This window comes from Pituophis catenifer, unplaced genomic scaffold (assembly GCF_029215685.1).
Source record: "Pituophis catenifer annectens isolate HBS135680 unplaced genomic scaffold, rPitCat1.0.hap2 SCAF_3, whole genome shotgun sequence".
Taxonomy (NCBI): domain Eukaryota; kingdom Metazoa; phylum Chordata; class Lepidosauria; order Squamata; family Colubridae; genus Pituophis; species Pituophis catenifer.
In genome coordinates this window covers 163,675,626-163,699,965 of record NW_027256883.1, presented here as the reverse complement: position 1 = coordinate 163,699,965, position 24,340 = coordinate 163,675,626, and the positions used below count along the sequence as shown (strand labels likewise).

The following is a 24,340-nucleotide window of genomic DNA, read 5'->3' as shown; positions in this document are numbered from 1 at the left end:
GGGCAATATGCTGACTCTGTAAAACCGCTTAGAGGGGGCTGCAAAGCACTGTGAAGTGGTATATAAGTCTAAGTGCTATTGCTATTGCTATTGCTATTGCTATTGCTTAGCAAAGATATTATACTTACCGAACTAAAACCATATCACCTTCAGAAGAGTTCATACTTGAATTCATTCAAGTACTATTTGTGAGGTTTTTCAGGACATTTCAGCAGGGTGGAACCATATCTTGGGGCCTGGTCGGACTGAGTAGGACTATGTCTCAGGTCCTTTAGGGCACAGTGATCACAAACAGACATTCATATTGTTTTCCTTTTTTATTTTTCCGTAAGTCTGATGATGCAAAGTTATGTGCCTTCTGTGTCTAACAATCAGAGGCTGTAAATGAACATTGCTTCTGCAGCTCCAAGATCCAGATTAGAACAAGGCAAGCAATCCCCAAGACAAACATCCATAATGAAACCCAGTAGTATATGGGTATAGAAAACCAGGCTCTGCAAATCTCCAATTTAGATTTTTTGACCCTGCCAAGAATACATTTTAAAACAGTCATTTAGTGCAACTAAATATTAAAGCTGCTATCTTATCTCAAAATGAAAGTTCAGATCTGTAGCTCAAACCCCAAAATATATTCATATGTGGAGTTCTCGGTGATCTCTGAGCTTGGCTGTTTGCCGGCAGATATTTCATTACTCAACTAGCTAATATTATCAATGCTACTGGGTTTGGGGTTTGCTTCCTGTTTATATACAGTAACTTGCCCTGCCAATGTTGGTGGAGGGGAGTATGGTTTTCTCCTTGGTAGTTCCTTAATTAGGGTATTGGTTTGTGTTTGATTGTTTGACATTCATCCCTGATTATATAGGTGATAGCTGCTGAAAAGGATCTGTCTGTCTTTCTTTCTGTCTTCCTTCCTTTTTTCCTTCCTTCCTTCCTTTTCTTCCATTTTGAATGGAATGCAAATATAGTTTATTTTTATATGTCTATTGGTAGTTGATTTGTCTGAATGCCAAGCTTGCAGGAATTCCTTAGCAGTTTTGGATTTAGCTTGGTCTAGGATGCTCACAATTTCTCAGTTGGAGTTTTAATTGAGTATATGGTTGACCATTTTTGTGACATTAAGGAGTTTCCATGATGTCTTTTAAATGTTAGTTGGTGTTCATGGATGCACTCTGCTAGTCTACTGCCCATCTGTCATACATAGTGGCTGTTAGAGTCCTATATTCTATGTTAAATTAGCAAAAAAAAAATCTATAAATTTTAGGAATTCTTGGAAGCTCGACATTCAGACAAATCAGCTGTCAATAGACACATAGAAATAATCTATATTTGCATATCAAAAGACACAACAAAAAGCTAAGAAGATTAAAAAAAGAGACCAGAACACATCCCCTCCAGTAACCAAAGCTCAAATAAGCAGGGATTATCACCAGCAAACAAGCATAAAATGATACTCTAATGAAAGAACTACCAAGAAGAAAACCACATGCTGTCCAACACTGGTAGGGCAAGCTACTGTATACAAACAGGAAGCAAACTCCACACTCAGTACTACTGATTATGTATCTAGTTGGATAAATGAAATGTCTGCAAGCAAACATCAAAAGCTCAGGGAACACCAAGGACTCCACAGTGCAAGCCTGAGCTACATATATTCTCTTCTATTGGATACTCATATGCACTTCCCAGATATATAGACTCTAGTTCCATTATTATTGGACGTGAATGCAAAGTAAAATATTATGCCTACGAAACTCAAGTTCTGTATCTGTTGGAAGAAATAAAAAATTACACAACAATCTATACATTGCTTAATTCCATATTTGTACTTTGTCTGTTTACTTTTTTTGTAGCCATAAAGGCAAGAATCGTGGTTTTAAAATATAAAACAAGGATATTCTCAGCAAGTAAAACCCTGTACCTGATCCCAATTTCCTTGTTACACAGATGCATAAGTGGATTCTGTTGAATCAGATAAGTACTTTAGTTCAGCATTCTACAGGAACCACTCAGATGTCTCAGAGAAGGTTATAACACTTGCTTCCTGGCATTCATTGGCCATGTGTTACCGTCATGACTACTACAATAAACATTGATGGACCTACTGTTTGTAACTTCACCCATGTTCTTTCCTTCATTCCTACTTTAAACCCATCTGAGCTAGTATCTATTCTCACCATGGCAAACCTTCAAAATCCTTGCTAAGAGGCCACCACAGGTGATAAGAATAAAAGACAATATTCACTCACAGCAGAGCATTTTCTTCCAATTCTTCACATTCCTTGTTTGCCTCTTCAGTACCCAATCCTTCATTGAGATTTTCTAGACTTTTGCTAGTGTGGCTTCTATTCGTAAGTTCTGAATCTCTCCTGAGAAAGACAAGAGCACGCATCCTTTATTGTCAGCTCCAAAGAAAGAAATTTATAGCGCAGTTGGATACCGACGTCACTAAAAAGGCCAAGGAAGCCAAACCAGCAGTTTTGTTGAGCCTGACTTGATTTTCTTTTATGGTCTCAAACAGCTGCCTTTGCTTTACACAGCAATCATTATAGATGAAGCTGCATATATGTCTGAATGGGCTTCTGCTCCCCTGCTTTTCAATAGATCAAGAAATGCTTTTGAAATAAAATGTCTATGCTGAAATAAAAATATCTTTCTCACATTTTAAAACAATTGGAGCAGCATCATGATTTTAGGAGTAATAAAATGAATATCTGTAACTTCCACCACTTGTCTCCGAACCTGACCGAAGAATGTTGTTTAACAATAAAGAGGTAATATTGGCCTTTGCTAATCCAGGGCTAGGTTGCCAGTGTCCCCATCACTTGCTGATCCAGCACTGCATCACAGCTCAATGCAGGGGCAGGAATTCTTTGTTTCCCACATCAGAATTCTTTGTTTCCCACATATGCCAATGACCAATGGTATAAAAAACAACTTTGTATAAACACTTAGAGCTGGAGACCAATCAGAGCTCTAAGAGAGGGGTCTCCAACTTTGGCAACTTTACGACTTGTGGACTTCAACTCCCAGAATTCCTCAGCCAGCGCATGCTGGCTGAGGAATTCTGGGAGTTGAAGTCCACAAGTCGTAAAGTTGCCAAGGTTGGAGACCCCTGCTCTAAGATGTACACAGGACAGGATATCTATGCTTTGAAAATGATTTGGCACACCTTAATTGCTAGATTAACATTTTTCTGACAGAGAATCTGTCACAAAAATCAACTCAATAGGGAAACGATTTTGGACCAGAATGATAAATTACATACAGGCGTCTGCCACATCTGAAATGTGGGTTTCTTTAACATAAAGTCCTTTTTCCTCGGACTGAAATTCTTAATATTTTAGGCTTTATGTCAATAGGATTGCTATTGACATATGATTTCAATTTTTGTGGTTGGTAGGTTTGAAAATGAAAGCAGACCCTGCACTTGTGGGAATATGCTAGGAAGAAGAAGAAGAAGAAGTAGGTTTGAAAATGATACAGTATATTCAGTTACTTGAAGAAATTAACAAAATATTGAGTCGTTAATGTTTTATTCTTCCTTTTTGCCTCTCCATTTCCTGTTTGCTCCTCTATTTCTCCTTAAAATGATTAATAAAATATATCTAATAGACAATAATTGGAGGTGCTTCAGAATGTAAGGAATCGTGCAGTAGCTTCAAAGTAGCTGCATCCTTTTTCAACTGCCTTAATAAATAATGTCTTTTATGAGACTCTACATACAGCTAAGTTGATGTAGTGGCTAAAGCATCAGGCTAGAAACTGGGAGACCGTGAGTTCTAGTCCTGCCTTAAGCACAAAGTCAACTGGATGACTTAAGGCCAGTCATTCTCCCTCAACCCTAGGAAGGAAGCAATAATAAACCCACTTCTGAAAAATCTTGATAAGGAAACTGCAGGGACTTGTACAGGCAGTTCCGAAAATGAGACTCAATGGAATGAAAGGGGGGGGGAAGTATCTACATCATTTTTCAGGCTTATGCAGAAATTTTTTTAAAAAAAGATGTATGCTTTTAAAAAAGCTTTACTTCCACTTCCAAAGATCTCTTTTGGTTAATCTTTGAAGACCTAATTAAAGGCCTTCATACTGAAACTATTTTACCCATGGCAAAAAAATAAGAATGCAACAAACCCACATCTCCATTTACTTACAGGGAGCTAGTGCATTATAGTGGGAAAAGTACTAGACAAGATATGGGAGTTCACAAGCTGACTTGGCTCCCAGTCTTTCAGTCCAACCTATACCAGTTGAAGGCCAAACTAAAAAGAGAGAGCTTCTGGGCCTTCTTAAATGCTTGAGATAACAGGACCGTAATTTAACAAACTTAAGACGGAAATAATTTTTATAGCTACATCTGGTAAACAAAAAGATATATTTTAAAAGGACCGGCTATCCCTCAAAAAAAACAAAAAAACCCTGGCTCAGTGTGAGGTCCTTGAGCTACATTTCCTGGCTTTGAAGCTTTGAATACAACCCTCGAGATCCACAAGAGTTGCAAAGAAATCAGGTAGTTTAAATTTCAGAAAAGGAAAAATCATTACCTATTTGGGATTACATTTTTATATTAAAAAATTAATGCATATTTAGCTTTCTGCCTTCATTTACTTCTTGGCCCTGAGCTGCTTCCTTCTGCAGCACGTCCACCCACCCCAGCACTCATAGGCCAAATGCAGCCCATTTCTAGCAGAAAGGATGCCTGGATGATGCCTTACCCTTCTTCACAATGACTTCTTTCTCTGATACAATGGCTGCTATTTGCTCTTTGCAGGCTTTGCTGTGAGAAACTGGAAGGGCTTGGATGCAAGATCAGGTGATTCTCTGCAGGGTCTTCTTGGGAGAAATGGGAATGTCTGGGGTGGGAAAACAAAGAGAAACCATCACACTGAAGGCTAAGCCAAGCCAAAACAGTTCTCAGTGAGCGAAGGTTTTTGGGTTAGATGATCCCTACCTTTGTGGACTTTCATCTTTGTCTATTGATGGCTTAACCACTTCTCCCTCCAGGCCTTCCTCATTTTCAGAGCTATGGAACTGATGCAGATATAATTAGATAACAGAATAACAGAATAACAGAGTTAGAAAGGACCTTGGAGGTCTTCTAGTCCAGCCCCCTGCTCAAGCAGGAAACCCTATACCCATGATGGCGAACCTATGGAACGTATGCCACAGGTGGCACGCAGAGCCATATTGGTGGACACATGAGCTCAGCTCCAGTGCACGTGCACGTGCTGGCCAGCTAATTTTTGGGCCTTCTGGGCCTCCTGGAAGTCAGCAAACAGGCCGTTTCCGGCCTCCAGAGGGCCTCTGGGTGGGGAAGGCCGTTTTCGCTCTCCCCAGGCTCCTAGAAAGGCTCTGGAGCCTGAGGAGGGTGAAAAACAGGCTTATTTATTTATTTATTTATTTATTTATTTATTTATTTATTTATTTATTTATTTATTTTATTTCTATACCGCCCTTCTCCCAAAGGACTCAGGGTGGTGTACAGCCTGATTAAAAGCATAAAGACAAACAAAATTTAAAAATAATTAAAATTATTAAATAATTGGCTCAATTATAAAAACCCCAAATTTAAAATCCCATTTTTAAAACCAATTAAAATCTTTACATTGATAGCCCGGCCTGGCGGAACAACAAGGTTTTGAGGGCACAGCGAAATACACGGAGATCAGAGGTCTTACACAATTCTGGGGGCAGTTCATTCCAAAGGGCAGGAGCTCCCACAGAGAAGGCCCTCCCACTGGGTGTCGCCAGCCGACATAATTTGGCCAATGGCACCCTGAGGAGACCCTCTTTGTGGGAGCGGACTGGCCGGTGGGAGGCTACTGGTGGCAGAAGACGGTCTCGAAGGTAGGGCTCACTGTGCCATCATGTGCCAAAAGCTGAGGAAGCGCGGGGGGGTCACACGCTCATGTGCGGGGGTGGGGCTCATAGAATTATGGGTGTGGGCACGTGCGCACATGACCCCCCCCTGCGCTCCCCCTGCTTTTGGCACCCGATGGCAAAAAGGTTAGCCATCACCGCCCTATACCATTTCAGACAAATGATTATCAAATCTCTTCTTTAAAACCTCCAACGTTGGAGCACCTATAACCACTGGAGGCAAGCCGGTCCACTGCTTAATTTTCTCACTATTAGGAAATTTCTCCTTAGTTCTAGGTTGCTTCTCTCCTTGATTACTTTCCATCTATTGCTTTTGAATACAAGCAGAAGCGTGGGAAAGAAGTTGTGACTGGCTTGCCAATCTGTAGTACTCTCATCCAAGTATCATCTCTTGTATGATTTAAAGCAATTTCAAGAACGAGCATTTTAATGTAAGTTTCTTGTCCTCATGGGGTAAAGCTGGAAAATATGAGCAACTAAAAGCAACTATGCCAGTGGTTCTCAAATATATTTGTCTTGGGACCCCTTTACATTATTAAAAATGATTGAGAGCCCCAAGATCTTTGGTTTATGTGTAAAATATCTATTGATGTTTGCTGTATTAGAAATTAAAACAGAGAAAATTTAGAATATTTATTTTACTTCATGCCCTCCCCTGAAAAATTCTCAGGGGCTCCTGGGCTTCTCTAGTCCAGACTTTGATAACCACTGGCCAAGACAAGCTGCTATCAGTGTTTCTCAACCTTGGTAGCTTGAAGATGGGTGGACTTCAACTCCCAGAATCCCCCAGCCAGCAGCGCTTTAAGAAGCTGTGCAACAGCTGTTATATAAACATGACCCTAGCCTTGAAAGGGAGAAGTAAGAATGAAACTCAAGATTCAAGGGGTGGAAGAAAGAATCTCCATCTGGCTTTCAAGACTCCTTTATTACACTCTGTAACAAAGTAGACTTTCAGTTGTTTTTGTGGAGTTTATTTCCTGACCTAGCTTACTTCAAAAGGTTGCCAGCATGGATGGTTCTTGGCTGAAGATCCTTTTGTTACAGAGGAGGAAACTACTTCTCCATTGTCAATGAGAACCAAAAAAAGGTAAAGGTGTCCCTGCAGGTTTTACTCTGCTAGTTGTAGCCGTGCTCATCTCTGTTTCTGTAAGCCATTGAACCAATGATATCTGAAGATGATTTCACAGTCACATGGCCAGCATGACATGACAAGGACAAAACTAATAACTAAATAGAGTGGTAAGGCTACAGAAAGGGAACTGAGGCTTTCGGCATCATATTATACTAACTTTATGTAGGCATTCCCTGGCTTCCATGGGATACTAGGATATCAAAAGATGGTTATGGTTGCATAAGCAACCCAAGTTGCCCAAAGTTCGAACATTTCTGGCTGCTAATAGATATTTTAATATATCTGGGCTTGAGATCTAAAGAAGGATGAACCTGCCATATCTAGAATGCTGAATAAAGTCATATGGTGCATGCAGCTGTTGAGCGTCAACTGTGATTCTTAATAGCCGGAAGGAAAAAGTAGGAACTTTGCAAACATATGTTTTTTTCAGTAATGGTAAACTTTAACAGAAGTCCACAAGTTGCACAGATGAAAGCAATTAATCACATAAATATAGATCCTAGGGGCAGGGGAATGAAAAAAAAAAAAAACCATGAAAGGAAATAAAAAGGTGCTTCTTGTAGTTTCTTTTTTCACTGATTTGTATTACTTTTGCAGATGCTGAGGTCTTTATCTTTGAGTTACTTAACTAAAACAAAAACAAAAACTGAAGCTATCTGAAGTTTAATAAGATTGGGAAGAGAAAAAACTTGATAGTTGCCGTTCCAATACAGGAAATCATTCTTGAACAGTGCATCACTGATCCCTTGGAATAATGAAAAGCATGCTTATCATCTAGAACACAGGTGTCAAACTTGACATGCCATGTTGCCTTCACGTGATGTATTGCGATATTTTTTCCCTTCGCGGAGCTGGGGTGGCGTGGCCTGCACATGACACATCCAGCCCACGGGCCACCAGTTTGACACCCCTGATTCTAGAAAACCACTTTGAAACCTTTAATAAAGCTCATCTTGATTAGGGATGGGGGTATCCAGTAGGAGGCACAATACCTGAAGAAAGCATTCAGTCAACAGATAATACCACCTATCAAATTTTCCCAACCTGGTGCCTCCAAGTGTGCTGAACTTGATTTCACCAGTATGGCAGTTTTCAAAATTGAAATGCCTAATGTTTAGGGACGCCAAATTGAAGAAATCTGATGTATTTAGTTTAACATTACTCTCAGCTGGAAACTAGAACATTCTGGAGACAATGAGATGTTACTAGCAAATTTTCTAACTTTACCCTAGGCTGTAAATGAATTCAGAACTGGCCTACAAAGAGAAGAATGACAGTCAAATGGTAATGGAAATATAGTGCACTCAGCAAGTTATATTCTTGCAAAAGAGCCATAGTAATAGAAGGGATTCCTTACCGTTAGCTGCCTGGATACGACTGCAATGCTGACTCTACGCCGAGCTGAGCCCTGGAGTGCAAAGAAGTTTGATTAGCATGCCTAAAGTTTGGGATTGGCTGTATGGGGATCATGTTTCCCTTAAGGCTATACCTGTCTCCTTTCCTCAATCTGCAACAGTTCATTTTCCAGCGACAATATGATAGAGTTCACATATCATGCTAGGCTATCTACATACTGCTTAATCACAATTTAGTACAAACATGCATGTATCTGAATCACTCTAAACTCTGGTTTACAAATCAGTGCATGGTTTTACCCAGTACCTGTAGTCAAAATGAAGCAATCAATGTGGAGATGAAATAAAATGAGATCTTTGAGCTGAGCAAGAGTTGAAAGACCAACAAGATTGGCCCTGCCCAATTACAAGATAAGACAATAATTTCACCTTTCCTTCTCTGGAGGCAATGAAGCTCAATGACTGGGCTAGCTACCTTCTATAATTCTGCCACCATCTAAAGTAATGATTCTCCATTGAAACAGCTTAGAACTACTCCCCACAATCCTAATCTTCCTTACCTGCGGAAAAAATCGTGCTAAGGGATATTTCAGTCTCTGCTCACCATCATCTATGAGACAAAAATATTTTTTTAATGGGAAGGACCATAACTCAGAGCTCAAATACATGTTTTTCAATTCAAACATGTGCTGGATTCCACCTGTGGTATCTCCAGGAAGAATTGGGAAAGTCCAGTGTATTAAATCCTAGAAAAGGTAGATTGAATATGATTTGACATTCAATTTTCCTCAGTAGATTATGTTCCGGTTGGGTCATTAAGGGGCATATAATATGCCACACAACTGATTCATAGCAAGCTACCGGTAGTATCTTAAGGCAACTTTAAAAACTGCCTTTTTCTGAAATGGATAATTGTGATCACTAAATCTGGATAATTAGAAAATGCTTATTTTATAGTGTGAGACAAAGGGAGGTTTTGTATGTTAAACAGACTGTTATTTGGTAATGTCAAGAATGGATCTTATGGAAAACATGGAATGAATATCAGTATGTAGTGTCCTCATTAGCAAAACTAAGGCACAAGAATCTTGAAAAGATTGGTTTGGGAATCTCTCCCAGGGTAGCTTGCTACTCTAGTTTGCCAGTAAAATTATTTGAAAACTAACTTTTGTATGATTTTTTTGTGTGTGTGAGAGAGAAATGTTAATTATACTGAGGATTACTTAATTACACCAAAGTTGCATGTTTCTTGTCTTTTCTTGCTTCTTATTGAGATCTATATAACAACAACACATGCAACACATTCAAAAAATGTAATTGCATCAGCTTGGGAAAGAGGGAGAGAAAAATCAAATGGTTAGGATTTATTTAGCCCTTTCCTCTCCTGCTGCATTCCTGTAGAAAACCTGCTTTTTTGTAGTTAAGTTAAAGGGGAAATTATCAATCAACCAAAGGGAGAAATTATTGCCAAAATGAATACTTTATTCATTTCATTTTGTAGCACACACCAAAAAGTGAAACTCCATCATGCTGCTCTAATTGCTAGAGCTCTTTCTTGGTGCTTAAGTTTTGATCCTTCATATGTTTCATTGATGGAAGACACATATTTATTTTCATTTATTCAATTTCTATGCGGCCCAGTTCCCCTACAAGGTGAAATATGGGCATATGTTAGGGCTTGGTTTCAAAATCCTTTAATCAGCTTGCATAACCTTAAGAGGTAGGAAAGCTTCTTTCCAAGAGAAAACAGGTCAGAGCTAAACAAACCTTCTTAATATTTTCCATATCAGATGGACCAGGTTAAAGAGAGCTTCAAGTCAATTAAGAAACAGCTTTTCTTCTGCAGATAATGCATAGATTTTCTGCACAAATCTCTGTGAGGTGGGGGGTTTCCACAAAGTCAAGATGGCAACCATGACAGTGGTGGGTTGCTCCCGGTTCACACCGGTTCACAAGAACCGGTAGTAAAAATTTGTAGTAGTTCCTAGAACCGGTAATAACATTGGCTGGCCACGCCCCCGAACCGGTCCCTGGCCCGGTTGCCACTCGCTTAACCCCGCCCACCTCATCAGAGACTTTTTTTTTTTAACTTTTAAAAGCATTTTTTCTACAACCTTTTTGGCCGAAAAAATGCTTTTAAAAGTAAAAAAAAAAAGCCTCTGATGATACCGCGGCTTAGCTGGGATTGTCAGAGGCTTTTCAAAGCATTTTTTCTACAATCACTTCAGCCAAAGAGGTGGTTAAAAAAAATGCTTTGAAAAGCGTCTGACGATCCCAGCTGAGTTGCCTGATCGGCAGAGGCTTTTCAAAGCATTGTTTTCTGCAATCTCTTAAGGTTGTAGAAAAAATGCTTTTAAAAGTAAAAAAAAAAAAAGTTGGCCATGCCCACCCAGTCACATTACCCGCCCCACCAAGCCAGGCCCACAAAATAAGCCACGCCCACAGAACCGGTAGTAAAAAAATTTAGAACCCACCCCTGAACCATGACTATACAAGCCATGAATTAGGAAAGAGGCAGAAGGTCTACTGAACAATCTTCAGGGATGTTTTGACCTACTGGACACACTTCTCTCATTGACACCTCTGATTTTCAGTTGTGAGAGCAGAACTAGAAAAGGGATGGACTTTTTAAAAAAAACCTCCCATGTATTTAAAGTACAGCTGGTTCAATACAAAGTTTTTCACCATTGTGGGACCTGTTGATATATGATCAAGAAACAAAGGTCCTTCTAACTCCGTGATTGCGAACCTATGGCACACGTGCCACAGGTGGCATGCAGAGTCAGATCTGTGGGCATGTGAGCATTCCCTAGCTCAGCTCCAGCGCGCATGCCTGCACTGGCCAGCTGATTTTCAGGCCTTCCGATCCCACCGGAAGTTGGGAAATGGGCTGTTTCCGGCCTCTGGAGAGCCTCCGAGGGGATAGGGAAGGCCGTTTTCGCCCTCCCCAGGCTCCTAGAAAGCCTCTGGAGTCTGGGGAGGGTGAAAAATGGGCCTATGGGGCCCACCGTGCCAAAAGCAGGGGGAGTGCGGGGGGCACATGCGCGCATGCACAAGGGGGGCAGGGCGCATTGAATTATGGGTGTGTGCTCCTCCCACTTTTGGCACACAATGAAAAAAAGGTTAGCCATCATTGTTCTAACTCATTTGGTATTTTTTAAAGATATGAAGCCTCAAACAGATAAAAACAAAACTTTTCCACATTTCTCCTGAGAATTGAAGCAAGTGTTAATAAGTGCTACTCTTAAACCCAAAGTTTCTTCCTCTATACACACCAGCTGTTTCATTGTTTTATATTTCCATCCCAGGCTTTTTTCTAAGGAGCCAGGAGAACAATTCGTAATCTCAAAGTAGGCAACATTCAGCGACTGAGGATAGACACCGTGGATGCTTAATAATGAAAGATAGTAGGTTTTGTATTAATCCGTTTCATGCTTCAAAACAGGGGGAACCCTACGGCTCCAAGAAAGAGATTGGAGGCCTCATGTGGGCCTGGGTGCCTCAGGCTGCCCAGAGAGCCAATCTTACCCTTATTTTCAGTTAACTGCCAGTTTCGGGAATTCTGCTGGATCAGTCTCTTCATATCCTCCAACTCTGCATGCTCCCTCAGGTGATGCCGTTTCAGGTTCTCCACATGTTGCACCATCAGTTCTGCAGCTCGACTCATGCGAGCCTCCTGCAGGAAGGACAGGAAGGTATGAATGAATCCAAGGAGTGGAGTAATAAAGAAACTATGACCAAGCCAGCCCAACTTTTTTCAAGGAGATCGGTGAACAGGTTCGCCTGCTTCAACCCTACATTTTTTAAATTGTGCAGATCCTTCATTGAGTAATGACCATCACTGTAGGATAGTCAATGATTAATTGAGCCCATGAACCTTATGACTAATATTTTGCATTGGGATAGATTTCCATGCCCTGCTGGATGGCTGATTTTTAGACTTTAAGGGAGATCAAACCTGGTTGGTGGAAGACAGCAGCAGCAAAGCACTTTTATATTGATATAAATCACATAGCAATTAAGCTTCTCAAAGGATATTTTTACCTTTTATAGTATTTCCAGAGGCTCAGGATGCTACATTTTGCTAAATCTGCTATATTAACCCATATTGCAGGAAGCAGAGTGATGGCGACTTGCCTAAAATCATTTAAGGAGAATGAATACAGGGCCAAGTTTTGAACTGGAGACTTCCTAATCCTGGGAGAGCATTAGGTTCTCTGTTCAATTTTATTTCATCTGATTTAGTTTCAAATGTGACCTAATCATATAAAACTATCCAGTAGCTAAATTAAATGCAAATTGGGTGATTATTTGCCTACATGTAACACCATTACATAAAAATATGTTAACAGGATTCTAAGATTCTAACATTCTACAAATGTTGCTCCTTATTATCAAATATATCAAAACTGTGTAAACTCAAAATTAAAGCCAATTATTTCACTTCCTTTCTCAAAACCCTGAACTGTTCTCTGTGCTACCAACATACTAGAACAGATTCCATGATTTTGCAAATTCTTAATAAAAAAAACTTTCTACTGGGCCTTTTCCATACAGTGATACTGTGACAAAGGGAGGAAGGAATGGGTATTTTAGCTTTCCATCTACAATATCTGGAATAAAACTACAATTGAATGGATTGTGGGACATTAAAATAGGGAATTTAACATCAGAGCTGCATGACTCTTATCTAGGAAGTTACAGTCTCCTCAGCTCTTCAAAGAAGCTTAGTTGTGGTGTCTGAAGCAGAAATACACCACCAATGATGGCACTGCAAACATGCAACTGGAATATTATCTTTCTGTCCTGTGATACCTGAAGATGGGGATAAACAATCTTAACAACTTGCAACATGGATTCCATGGAGTCAACAATAATGCAGCTTCCTTCTTCCCTGGCACCAAAAAGATAACAAGTTGTGGCATTTTTACCTGGTTTCAATGTGGTTTTCAGGAGAACAAAGAGGAATGGAAGGTAGAAGTAGAAAAGATTCATTGTACTGATAAAACATGAAAAACGTGCATTGTTTATAAGTAATCCCTAGCAATACAACTTGCAAGCAGGCTTTCACTTGAGTTATCTTTTGGTAGCTAAATGCCAATGAATTTTGCATGTGACTTTATCTTATTTTTTACAAAGTATAAGAGCATTTATAAACTACTCTCAGGAAATCCTGGTGAAATGTATAGAGTTTGCCAACTAACACCATTTTTAAACTTGTTTTATCTCAAGCTCATCCTAATATTTCCAATTTTGTACCAGGGGCTTTTTTTTTTTTGTTTGATTATATGCCATCAAGTTATTTACAACTCCTAGTAACCATCTAAACAGAATTTCTCCATGATTAATTGTAGATAGTTCTCGACTTACAATCATTTTTAATTACAAAATTCAAAAAAGTGAACTACAACTGGTCCTTGCATTTATGACCATTGCAGCATCCCCAAGGTCAAGGGATCAAAATTCAGGTACTTGGCAACCAGCATAAATTTACAATGCTTTCAGTGTTGCAAGATCATGTGATAGCCATCAGTGACTTTCCCATCCAGCTTCCAACAGGCAAAGAAATAGGGAGGATCACTCAACAACCACATAATTTACTTAACAATAAAACTAGTGACTTGCTTAAGACCATGGCAAAAAAAGGTCAAAATTGGGCATGATTCATTTAATAACTGCCTTGTTCAGGAATGAAAATTGTGGTCATGACTACACGTATCCCTAACCTGGTGTCAGACACCAGGACTCAGGACTGTATGTTAAGTTGTCTGACTAGCCCAAGTTTAGTAACTGCCCTTCCAATGATCCCATAAGATGGCAGTTGCTGAGATCAGTAGCAATCTACTCACCTTTCCAATAATTCAGAGTTTAAATGACAGAAATAATAAACTTACAGTCTCACCTGATGGACAGCTCCTAATTTCTCTGCTGCACCTGTTGCTCTTTCAATTGTTCTTGTCAGAATTGCTAAGCTGTTCTGTAAATGTTCAACCAGTTCCTTATGCCTGGGGTCCAGACAGGCCTGATCTAATTTCTGGAGGGATAAAACAGAAATTCTTGAATGAACTGAAATAATGACTACTAGGACTTCTTCACTAGACTTCACACAATTTTCAGGATTGAATCAATTCATTATCAATGCAATGCAAGAAAAATTGGCCCAATTTCCTTCAGAAATCTTTATGTGCAACCTGCTCAATAGTAGCATACACAATGTTTTAGCCAAACTGTCTTAACTCCATATGGGTCACGATAAAATCAGAAAGGCAAATTATTTATGGTTAATGAATTAATGAAAAGGATAGGAAAAATGCAAAGTGTGAATCCATCCCAATCTCTGCTGGTCCTCTCCCTTTTGAGATTTTGGAAGCTCAATGCTATTGATGGCTCTAGACTACCATCCTTTGGAATGCAAAACAAATGGTCAAAAGACTCAAGAAAATTACTTCACTTGCCTGCAACACTGCCTGACATTCTGCCAACTCCTCTTGAATATTCTCTTCTGCTGTGTTCCGGGCTCGTTCTTCTATCTGTACTCGCTGTCTCAGGGTAAACATATCGCAGCGTAAAGCCAAGGCTAAATGCGCAAAAGCTGCCTGCCAAAAAAGGAAGATCATCCAAATTGTATTACTGATGGAACTCAATCATATTCCACACTTTTCAAACCAAAACATTTGGAGAAAACTGTTAATGAACAGATCCTAAGTCAAATGTTCTAATTTTCTCTAGGAAACAGAAAAGATAATGTACATTTTTTGGACTTTTATCAGTATCTTATCTGCAATCAAGTTTCAAGAGAAAGTCAAGATGTTGTGCATATGTATCTATGTATTTGTATTTCCATGTTAAACTAGCATGAAATTCATCCATGCTGTAACAAAAAGACAGAAAACCAATTGCTATAATGGTCAAAGGCTCTTGGCTTCGAGATGGGAGGTCCAGTTCTGTCTTGGGCAAAAAATCCTGTTGTGGGCCAGTTATTCCTTCTCAATTTTAGGAAGAAGGCAATGCAAATCACTTCTGAAAATGTTGCCCCAAAACCCAGAAGTGCTTTTTTTTTCCCACACGACAACTGGACTTCCTTGGTTTTTCTCCTTTGAAAATGTTTAGCTTCTCATCCAAGAAGATTCTTCAGCTCTTGGTTGAGAAATGAAATGTTTCAAAGGAAAAGAACCAAGAAAATCCAGTTACCTTTTGAGGGGGAAAAAAGAACCTTTGGGGCAACCATGACCTGAATCTCCATAGACGTGGCCCAGAAAACTGCATGGACCTGTCTGGGCAGTTTGCCAGGAGCTTTGACTGACTAAAAGACACTGATACGAAATGTCACCTTTCACGATGACCTGGTCATCTTAAATTATTAATTGTTTCAGACAGTTTCCCAGGACTCATACGCTTTAACTAAGAAAACAGTGGTGCCTCCCAAGCAATAACGTATTATTGTTTCCTTGTTGGAATACAATTGAATACAATTGAAATACAAATGTTTTGTTTCCCTGCTGAAAAATGTCTGGTGTCACAGCAAATTACATGCATTTATCCATTGTATGCTTTCTAGTGACACTGTAATGCAATGAAAAAAAAATTTAAATCATTTGAGTCCTCTGGTACCTAGAAAATTTGCCAACCCAGCCAACGTTAATATGAGCTGAACTTAATGCTAATATTTTGCAAATATCTTTGATGAAGGGAGATGTTCTTCACTAAGGACAATACTGTAGTATATATATGTAGTTGGGCCTCAGAACAAATAATATTCTGCAGGTCAGAAAAAGAGGTCTCCAAGCTAGCCAAGAAACCAATTATTTTAGAACATCTATCTCAATAAGCCTCAGAATATCTTCTGAAAAAGCTGAAATGCTATGAATTAGAAAGAATGCAGCTGCATGGACAACAACACTTACCTCCACATCTTGCTCTGTCAGAGATGCCCTGCAAGGAAAATACAAAATCATACAGAGTAGATATTACTAATATCTGATATTAGTGATCTGGCAAAGCTCAAACAACTTAGCAGAGGAGAGGTTCTGTAGCTTCCAACCTGAATAACTTCACCCATAAAGCTGGAAATAATGCAGAAAAACATCCCCCACTATTGCAACTTTGATCTCCGATTTACAGAACTTGTGAGCAAACATATTCAAATTGGTATAGTTCAGAGGAATGTTAAGTGCAAGAAGTAACTCACATTTACAAGAGGAAATATTTTGTAAATGATATGGAAATATTATTTATAATAATTGATAATGATTTCAGAAATGCTGTTGCTAAGGTTGGTAGAAGCAATTATTGGAGTTCAATTGTGTTCGTTTGGATTTTAAGGCCATTTTGAAGTTAACATCTAGGAATAGATAGATGCCTTATTTTAGAGAGCCTTTCCCACTCACAAAAAAACAGACAAGAAAGAAGGCCTATGAAAGAATCCTGTCAGACATGTGGATGGCTCTTACCTATGCAGGCCCAGCCTCTGAAGCACAGAAACCTCCACCTGTGAAGTGTTCAATTCATCTTCAGAAGAATCTGATTCTAGATAAGAAAAGTTGCACTTGAAATGTAAGTTACATTCCTGATAAAACAATTTGCCCTAACAGTTCCTGGGCATTTGTTTTTATACAAACTACAGTAGAAACCATTCAGATAGGACATTAATCTGGATCCTTTTTTCTAGACTAAATGACCATTCTACACAGTCTAAGAACATGACTATGGGGTTTGCTTATTTCAATAGAAATTTCAATATATGGTTAACTTTCAGAACTTATAATTCTAGAGGAGCACGCTTGAAGAAAATTCCTGATGAATATACAAATGGAGAAGATGGTAATCTTTTGGAGATGGAAAAATTGGAATTGGGGAAAAAAAAGAAGTAAACTAGTCATTCCTGGAATGTTAGGAGCATAAATTAAATATATAAAAGGGCAAACAAAATTGGAAGAAACAAAATGAAAGGTAGGGGACTATAGAAAACAAATGGAGCGTGGAATTCTGAAAGACATTTGAATATAAAATAAAAATAAGGAGGGGAGAGAAAAATTGGAACGTATGGAAGGGCAACAATGCAAAGAAAGGAGAATACAAGATAAATCCAGCACTCATTCACCAACCTTCATCGCTGTCACCACTGTCTTTAAAGCACACTGCTTGGACTCTACTCCTCTTTGCCGGCTCTTGGGATCCCACCACAGAAAGCTGCAAAGGAACAAATGTAGTTACAACCAAGCAACAGAAATATACACGCACATTCGTTCCTCAACATGGATTAGATCCTCTTAGGGAAATGGAGTTAACTTGGAAAGAAGGACCATGATACCACCCCAACTATACACAGCAGAGTGGGCTGTTATGAATAACACCAGCTGAAGAGAAAACCTTCCTTCATACGTTTTTCATTTAGAACATTGGTCTATTTGTTTCAAGCCCCACATCATGTTACAATACAGTAAAAGAGATTCCAATTGAATAATATGCTCCAATAAAGTTTTCTCCAACCTGGTATTCTCTATACATCTTGGATTACAACTCTCAGAATGCCCAGTCAGCCCATCTCCAAGATACTGAAGTGAAGGCACATGTTTTGGAAAATACTCTGACGATAGTACATACAGTTCTAAAGCCAAAGCTAAGCCATTCGGAGCCTGACCAATACCCAGCACTAAAAGCTGGGAATCTCCTCTTGAAAATAAGGCAGAAATTGTAAAACCATTCCAGTCTTACTTACTTTGGGTTTGCCATCAGAGCTTTGGCTTCTTTCATTCACCATTCTTTCTGATTCTCCTTCTGAAGTGGCCGTTGTTTCTGAAGGAACAAATACAGAAACATACTCTTCTCTTCTTGCATTGATTGTGTTCACGAGAAAATTTCCCATTCAACCTAAACCTAAAATCTGACAATAGGATTGACATCATCCATATATTTTGGGCATCTTAGGGACAAAAGCAGAATGCTAGAGGACTCAGTATAGAAAATGAGAGAACTAGCAGGTCCTCACATTTCTCCTTGCTAAGTAGGTTCCTTCCAGAAGGAACAATATAAGTTCTAATATGCAGGTCAAAGGTGAGTTATCAGAGTAACTTAGGCCTTTATTCAGAGAATTGACAATGAGGATGGGAGAATGGGCTGACAGTACATGCATTCTAAAGCAAGTAGAAAATCTTAGCTATCTCCAATCTAATGTTCTTCAAACATTTTTTGAAGTTGGGGTCTGAGCTCCCAGAAATTCCACCTGGTGTAGGGATGGCAGCATAGTGTTCTTGAGACTTGATCACAGAAGAGTGGTCACACAACTGACAGATAAATATACTGAATCCATAAAATATTTTTATTTAAGCAAAGACATATTGAAGTAGCAGTAACTTTGTAGTACCACTTGTGAAACTCTATTTGCAGCGGTGACCAACCTTGGCAATTTTAAAACTGGGGAATTCTGGGAGTTGAGGTCTACAAGTCTTAAAGTTGGTGTGATTGGACACCCCTACTGTAGAGGAATACAGAGATGATCTTGATGAAGGAACAGATGAGACTTGAAGGGAAAAATATTTACAATTTAATCCTGATAAAGTGGAAAGCATGAGAAAGAAACTCACAATAACCCTCTCTTAGTTTCATTCGGTATAAGATGGGGCACAGAGAAACTCTGACAAGTTTTCAAGTTTCTGTTATTATATCCTACCGTGATAAAGTAGCATTCCTGGAATCCTTTTGGTGTCTGTTTCCTGACTTAGACTACCTCAAAGGGATGACATAACCTTCCATCTAGCATGGAGAATGTCCAAACCAGCATTAGCCAAGTGATCAGAGCAAGGCCTTCTGGTGTGAATATGCTGTACGCGGGGCAGAGGAATAAACAAGGAGTGGTGCTGATGTTAAAGTGGCAGAGAGAAAGCAGCCACCGCATCCAGAATAAATTGTGGCAAGATACTGGATCTGTTGCAACTGAGAAATGATCCAGTGGTAGGCCAGAATAGAAGAAAATAAGAATGAAAAGAAAATGTGGGAGCCAGAGTGGGTTGTGTTCTATCTCCCTTTTAATAGGAGCCAGAAGGGTTCACCAAATACTGGACTTGTGATTGTTCCATTAGATGCAGGGGCATTTGCTCTCTTTGAGATACAGTTATATCTGTTGAAAACTGCTAACTTTGTGCAGTGAAGACCCATCAGCCACTAACGATACCAAGCTCTGATTAATCTTAATAGATCACATAAGGTTAGCACCCCATAAAATTAGGAGACAGCCCCCCTCCCTATCCCAAGGCTGGTCGTTACTCCATCGAATCCATGCCCAAGCTGCTTACCGGCATCCAAAGGCAGCACAGGTCCATCCAGATCTCCCAGATGCTGTATCTGCATTTCTTTGCTGAAAGGATAATTAGGCTTGATTAATTACTATGAAGTTCCACCGGCAATGAGACAAGCTCCTTAATGAAGTGGGCGACCACTCCTCCAGTTGAGTGTGGAAGTGAAAATTGTATGAGGTTTTTCACTCCAGGAGAGATAACCTTGGAATATCTGGCAGAGTGTGCAGTCAGAAGGGCTGCTTCAGGCTGAACCCTCTTCTGCAGTGTGATCTAATCATATGGAGTGCAGTAGGCATCCTTCAATCTTTCTTTCCCGCCTAAGCCTCACCATCTCCACAGGCACCCCTTGGCATGGAATCAGCTATCTTACCTCTGCAGTAGACTGCCATTCTCTTTGCTGGTTTAGGCTGACAGCCAATGCTGCAGTCTGCTGTGCCTTTTGCCTCCCTGGTAAATAAACTGAAGGGAACTCCCTGTAAATATATTTCCACAAAATCTGCGAGTCACAGAATCACAGAAAATAATCACATTTTAACCTTACTAGCAGCTTCCAGACTCCCAAGATGACTCTCTTGTCTAATACAGGAAGTAGGAAAAAGAATTTTAAAAAATCTACAAGGCCATCTGCTGGGGAAGGCTCAGAACTGAGTGGAAAGAATAAGCAAAGAATGGAGCACAGTGGAATACTAATTTTGCCAGCAATGGTAAAATTTAGCAATTACAACAAAACATGCCATTTAGCATGTTTATTGCTCAGTACAGTTACCTATGATCTGGAAATCAAATGTTTTTGACTCTATTCTTGGTTCAGCTGCAGGGGACTACAAATCCCAACATGCTAAGAATTTTGGGAATTGTAGTTCAAACATATCCAGAGGCTACCCACCTGAGGAAGAAAAGTATTATGAGTTTGCATCGTGGAAATGCCCACAAGATTCTTCAATTCTCTTTCTCACATAACTATCCAAGCATGACACCATGTTAAACTACAGTGAACTCGGCGCAATTGGCAACTCACAGTGTAATGTGCCATGCAAACTCAGAATAGAATTAATTCACGTGTAAGTAAATGATCGATAAAGTCGTTGTATGACTAGAATTTCTGATGTTGCATCTCCAGATTAATCTTGAAGCCATCTTCGTACAGGTTCAAGTGAGAAAAAAAAGAAACTGGTGTTTGTTGTTATCTAAGAGAGTATTCCAGAACATAATAGAATAACTCGCTGCAGCCAACTCATCACGGCCAATTTGCCACAGCCAACTCACCGTAGCCAACTCGCGATTTGGCAACTTGCTGCAGGACAATTCAACAATCCAATTTAATTATTTAAAATAATTTTAAAAATATTTTAATTTTTGTCATTCACATTTCATTTTGTCCCTCCTTTGGCATCTTTTCTTTAATGATTTAAGGAGCCGTGGTGGCACAATGGTTAGAATGCTGTATTGCAGGCTAAGCAGTTTGATTCTCACTGGCTCAAGGTTGACGCAGTTTCCCATCCTTCTGAGGTTGGTAAAATGAGAAGCCAGATTGTTGGGGGCAATATGCTGACTCTGTAAACTGCTTAGAGAGGCCTTTAAAGCACTATGAAGTGGTATATAAGTCTAAGTGCTATTGCTATTCTATTCCACTATTTCTTCAATATTAGTGTAACTCTTGTCCCGCAGCGAGTTGTCCCATAGTGAGTTGGCCATGGCAAGTTGTCCTGTAGCGAGTTGGCCCCAGCTAGTTGGCTACGGCAATTTGTGCAGATTTTGTTTGTCCTTTTATCAGCAGCCTCTTTTGTCATTCTGCATCGTCCCCCCCCCCCCCGCTGCCCTTGCAAAACTATAAAATTTAGTATTTATATTTGGTAATAAAACAAACAGGGGGTAGCATCTAAATCAAACTTCCGTAATGAAATTGAAGAAAGAACTGTGGAAAAGAGTGATCCTCTGTCTAGCACGTCTACAGTCTACACAGCTCATGCCATTACCAAGATTTTTACCCCAAATAGTTCTCAAAATCCAGACAAAATTGGAGTATAGTAAAAGGGCCTGATACCGCTCAGCTTATTAACACAGAGTCATTGCGGCCATTGGAGCTAAAACTGCTCCACCTCAGCACAATTTCTGGGTGAACAATGGGTATCCCTCAAGTGGTTATACCTCCCCACTTCCCACAACTCCATTGACACGGGTCCTCTACAAAATCCACCTCCACCAGAAGGCCAGAGAAGTTAGGCTTACTTTTTATATCTGCTCATTATTTGAAAAGACATTTAGGATTACTTTTTATCTATCCATTATTTGAAAAGACGTCACTCTTTTCAAAGGGGGCAACTTTATCTTAGTAGTGGAAGGTCCTTCCACTTTATCTGTGGAAGCTCCCAGGCTGGCATCTCCAGGCAGGATTGCTAATAAGAACAGGTAGTCCTCAACTTACAACAGTTCATTTAGTGACTGTTTGAAGTTACTGTTTGAAGTTACAACAGCATTGGAAAAAAGTGACTTATGACCATTTTTCATACTTACGATAGCTGCAGCATTCCCCTTCCCTTAACAACAATGATTCACTTAAAAACTACCGGTATGGCAAGAAAGGACATAAAATGGGGCAAAACTGACTTAACTGTCTAGCTTATTATATTGCAATAGGAACAGAAATTTGGGGCTGTGTTGTGGTTAGAAGTTGAGGACAATGTATGTAAGTAAATAAGACAAATTATAGACGAGATGAAATGAATAGTCTACTCAGAATGTAGTTTCCTAATAGGCAGTAGCTTTGCACTTATTACAAGTGCAAAAAGATTGTATAATATACTTGTTTTGTTTAGGAGAAGAATAGGCAAAAGAACTAGACACGAGACAGGAACGTAGGTGGAGACATTATTTCTTTATGTATTTAAGTATTTTTTGTTAAATACTTCCAAGTGGAGGAATATCAGCAAGCTTAACATCATTTCATTTCACAGATACTGATGGTGAGATGAGTTCAGTGAGCTACATTGACAAACAGCTCTGCAGGCTACATTCAGTTCAGCGCTGATCCACAGAGAAAAGAGAAGTATTCAGGGCCTCCCAACAGAAAACTGCCATCACCTGGAAGCTGTCCAAAACTGCCTCAACTTCAGAGCTTCCCTACATGGCAATTTATTACAGGGCAGCAGCTTGACATGCAAATCAGGTCATCATGCGCAGACAATTTTGGAGCTTTGAAAATGCAGAAGAAACGCTGTAGGGCTTAAACCACTAGATAAACACAGAAGCCAGATGAAACAAGAGTTGAAATATAAGAATGCAGAGGGAGAAAGGGCTACATGGAAGTGGGAAAAATGCTTTAAGACAAAACGAAAGGACTGGGAGCAAATACATTAAAAGGAGTCAGGAGCAAATACATAAAAAAAAAAAGCCAGTAAGGTTGGTGTGCAATGAAAAATCATGTTTATTTCATAATAGGAAAATATTTTCATTCCATTCTTCCCATGTGCTGCATAGTTTAACAACTCATAAACTACGAGACGCAACAGAAACAGCCATCACCATCTTAATTTGTGCCCCTATTTGGGGCCAAATAGCCCTAGTATCCAATGCAGCACGGAGGAGAGACCAACAGGAACTCCTTTGGCTTCAGATTAAATTGAGAAGTAAAAAAAATATTCTGGAAAAAGGCAAATGGTAAATTATTTCCATATTGTTGTTGCAACTCAGAGGCATCCATGGAGTCACACAGTCAAGCTCAACTGCAAGAAGACTCTCTCTCTCATCCATTTATATTGTCCTACTCACCACATAACTCAGGGAGCTGTACATAATCAGTACAGGTAGTCCTTGGGTTACAATCAGGGGTGAAATCCAGCAGGTTCTGACAGGTTCTGGAGAACCGGTAGCAGAAATTTTGAGCAGTTCAGAGAACCGGCAAATACCACGTCGGGCTGGTCCCAGAGTGGGGTGGGAATGGAGATTTTGCAATATTCTTCCCCCAGGAGTGGGGAGGGAATGGGGATTTTGCAATATCCTTCCCCTGGAGTTGGGTGGGAATGGAGATTTTGCAGTATCCTTCCCCTGTCATGCCCACCAAGCCATGCCCACCAAGCCACGTCCATAGAACTGGAGTAAAAAAAAATTGGATTTCATCACTGGTTACAATGGCAATTGGGATGGGAATTGCCATTGCTAAGAGACTTTATAAAGTGCGTGTCTGCACCAGTTAGCGATGGCAGATTTGGCAATCCCAAGTTGCCATTGTTAAGGATGAGCGAGAACCTCATGTGACTGTGACTTCCGAGTTGCTGCTGGTTTCCCCATTAATTTTCCTTGTGGAAAGCTGGCAGGGAACATTAGAAACCACAATTACATGACTGCAGAGGTACTGCAATGGCTGGATCTCTGAGAAATGATTGTAAGTGCCCCTCATTTATCACTGTTGTGAGTTAGAATGGTTGCCGAATCAATGAACTTAGGCGGAGGACTAACTGTGTCAGTAAAATAAATAGAAAACACATAATGGAACAAAATATAAAGAATAATTCAAACATTAAAAGCCAAATCCAGAGTGCTGGAGGAAAAAAAAATTATGCAATGGGTCGTACATTCTCAGACATGAGGAGGAGAAAAACCAGGTCTTTAATGTCTTCCAAAAGTCACATATAACCGAAAACTAAAGATATTGGAATAGATAAAGCAATAGCACTTAGACT

At 39.7% G+C, this 24,340-nt stretch overlaps 1 protein-coding gene across 1 annotated transcript; it reads right to left on the bottom strand.

Annotated features, from left to right (window-relative positions):
- Nucleotides 1-337: 337 nt before the first annotated feature.
- On the bottom strand, nt 338-19,716 carry LOC139315071 (inositol 1,4,5-triphosphate receptor associated 2-like). Its single transcript, XM_070941096.1, has 14 exons — nt 19,659-19,716; nt 18,086-18,162; nt 17,472-17,556; nt 16,818-16,893; nt 16,272-16,299; nt 14,823-14,963; nt 14,270-14,401; nt 11,896-12,043; nt 8,928-8,977; nt 8,370-8,420; nt 4,952-5,031; nt 4,716-4,853; nt 2,250-2,369; nt 338-524 (listed from the first exon to the last, which is right to left on the bottom strand). Exons 1-14 carry the CDS (start codon nt 19,711-19,713, stop codon nt 365-367), a joined length of 1,341 nt encoding a protein of 446 aa, XP_070797197.1. The 5' UTR covers nt 19,714-19,716; the 3' UTR covers nt 338-364.
- Between the last annotated feature and the right edge of the window lie 4,624 nt (nt 19,717-24,340).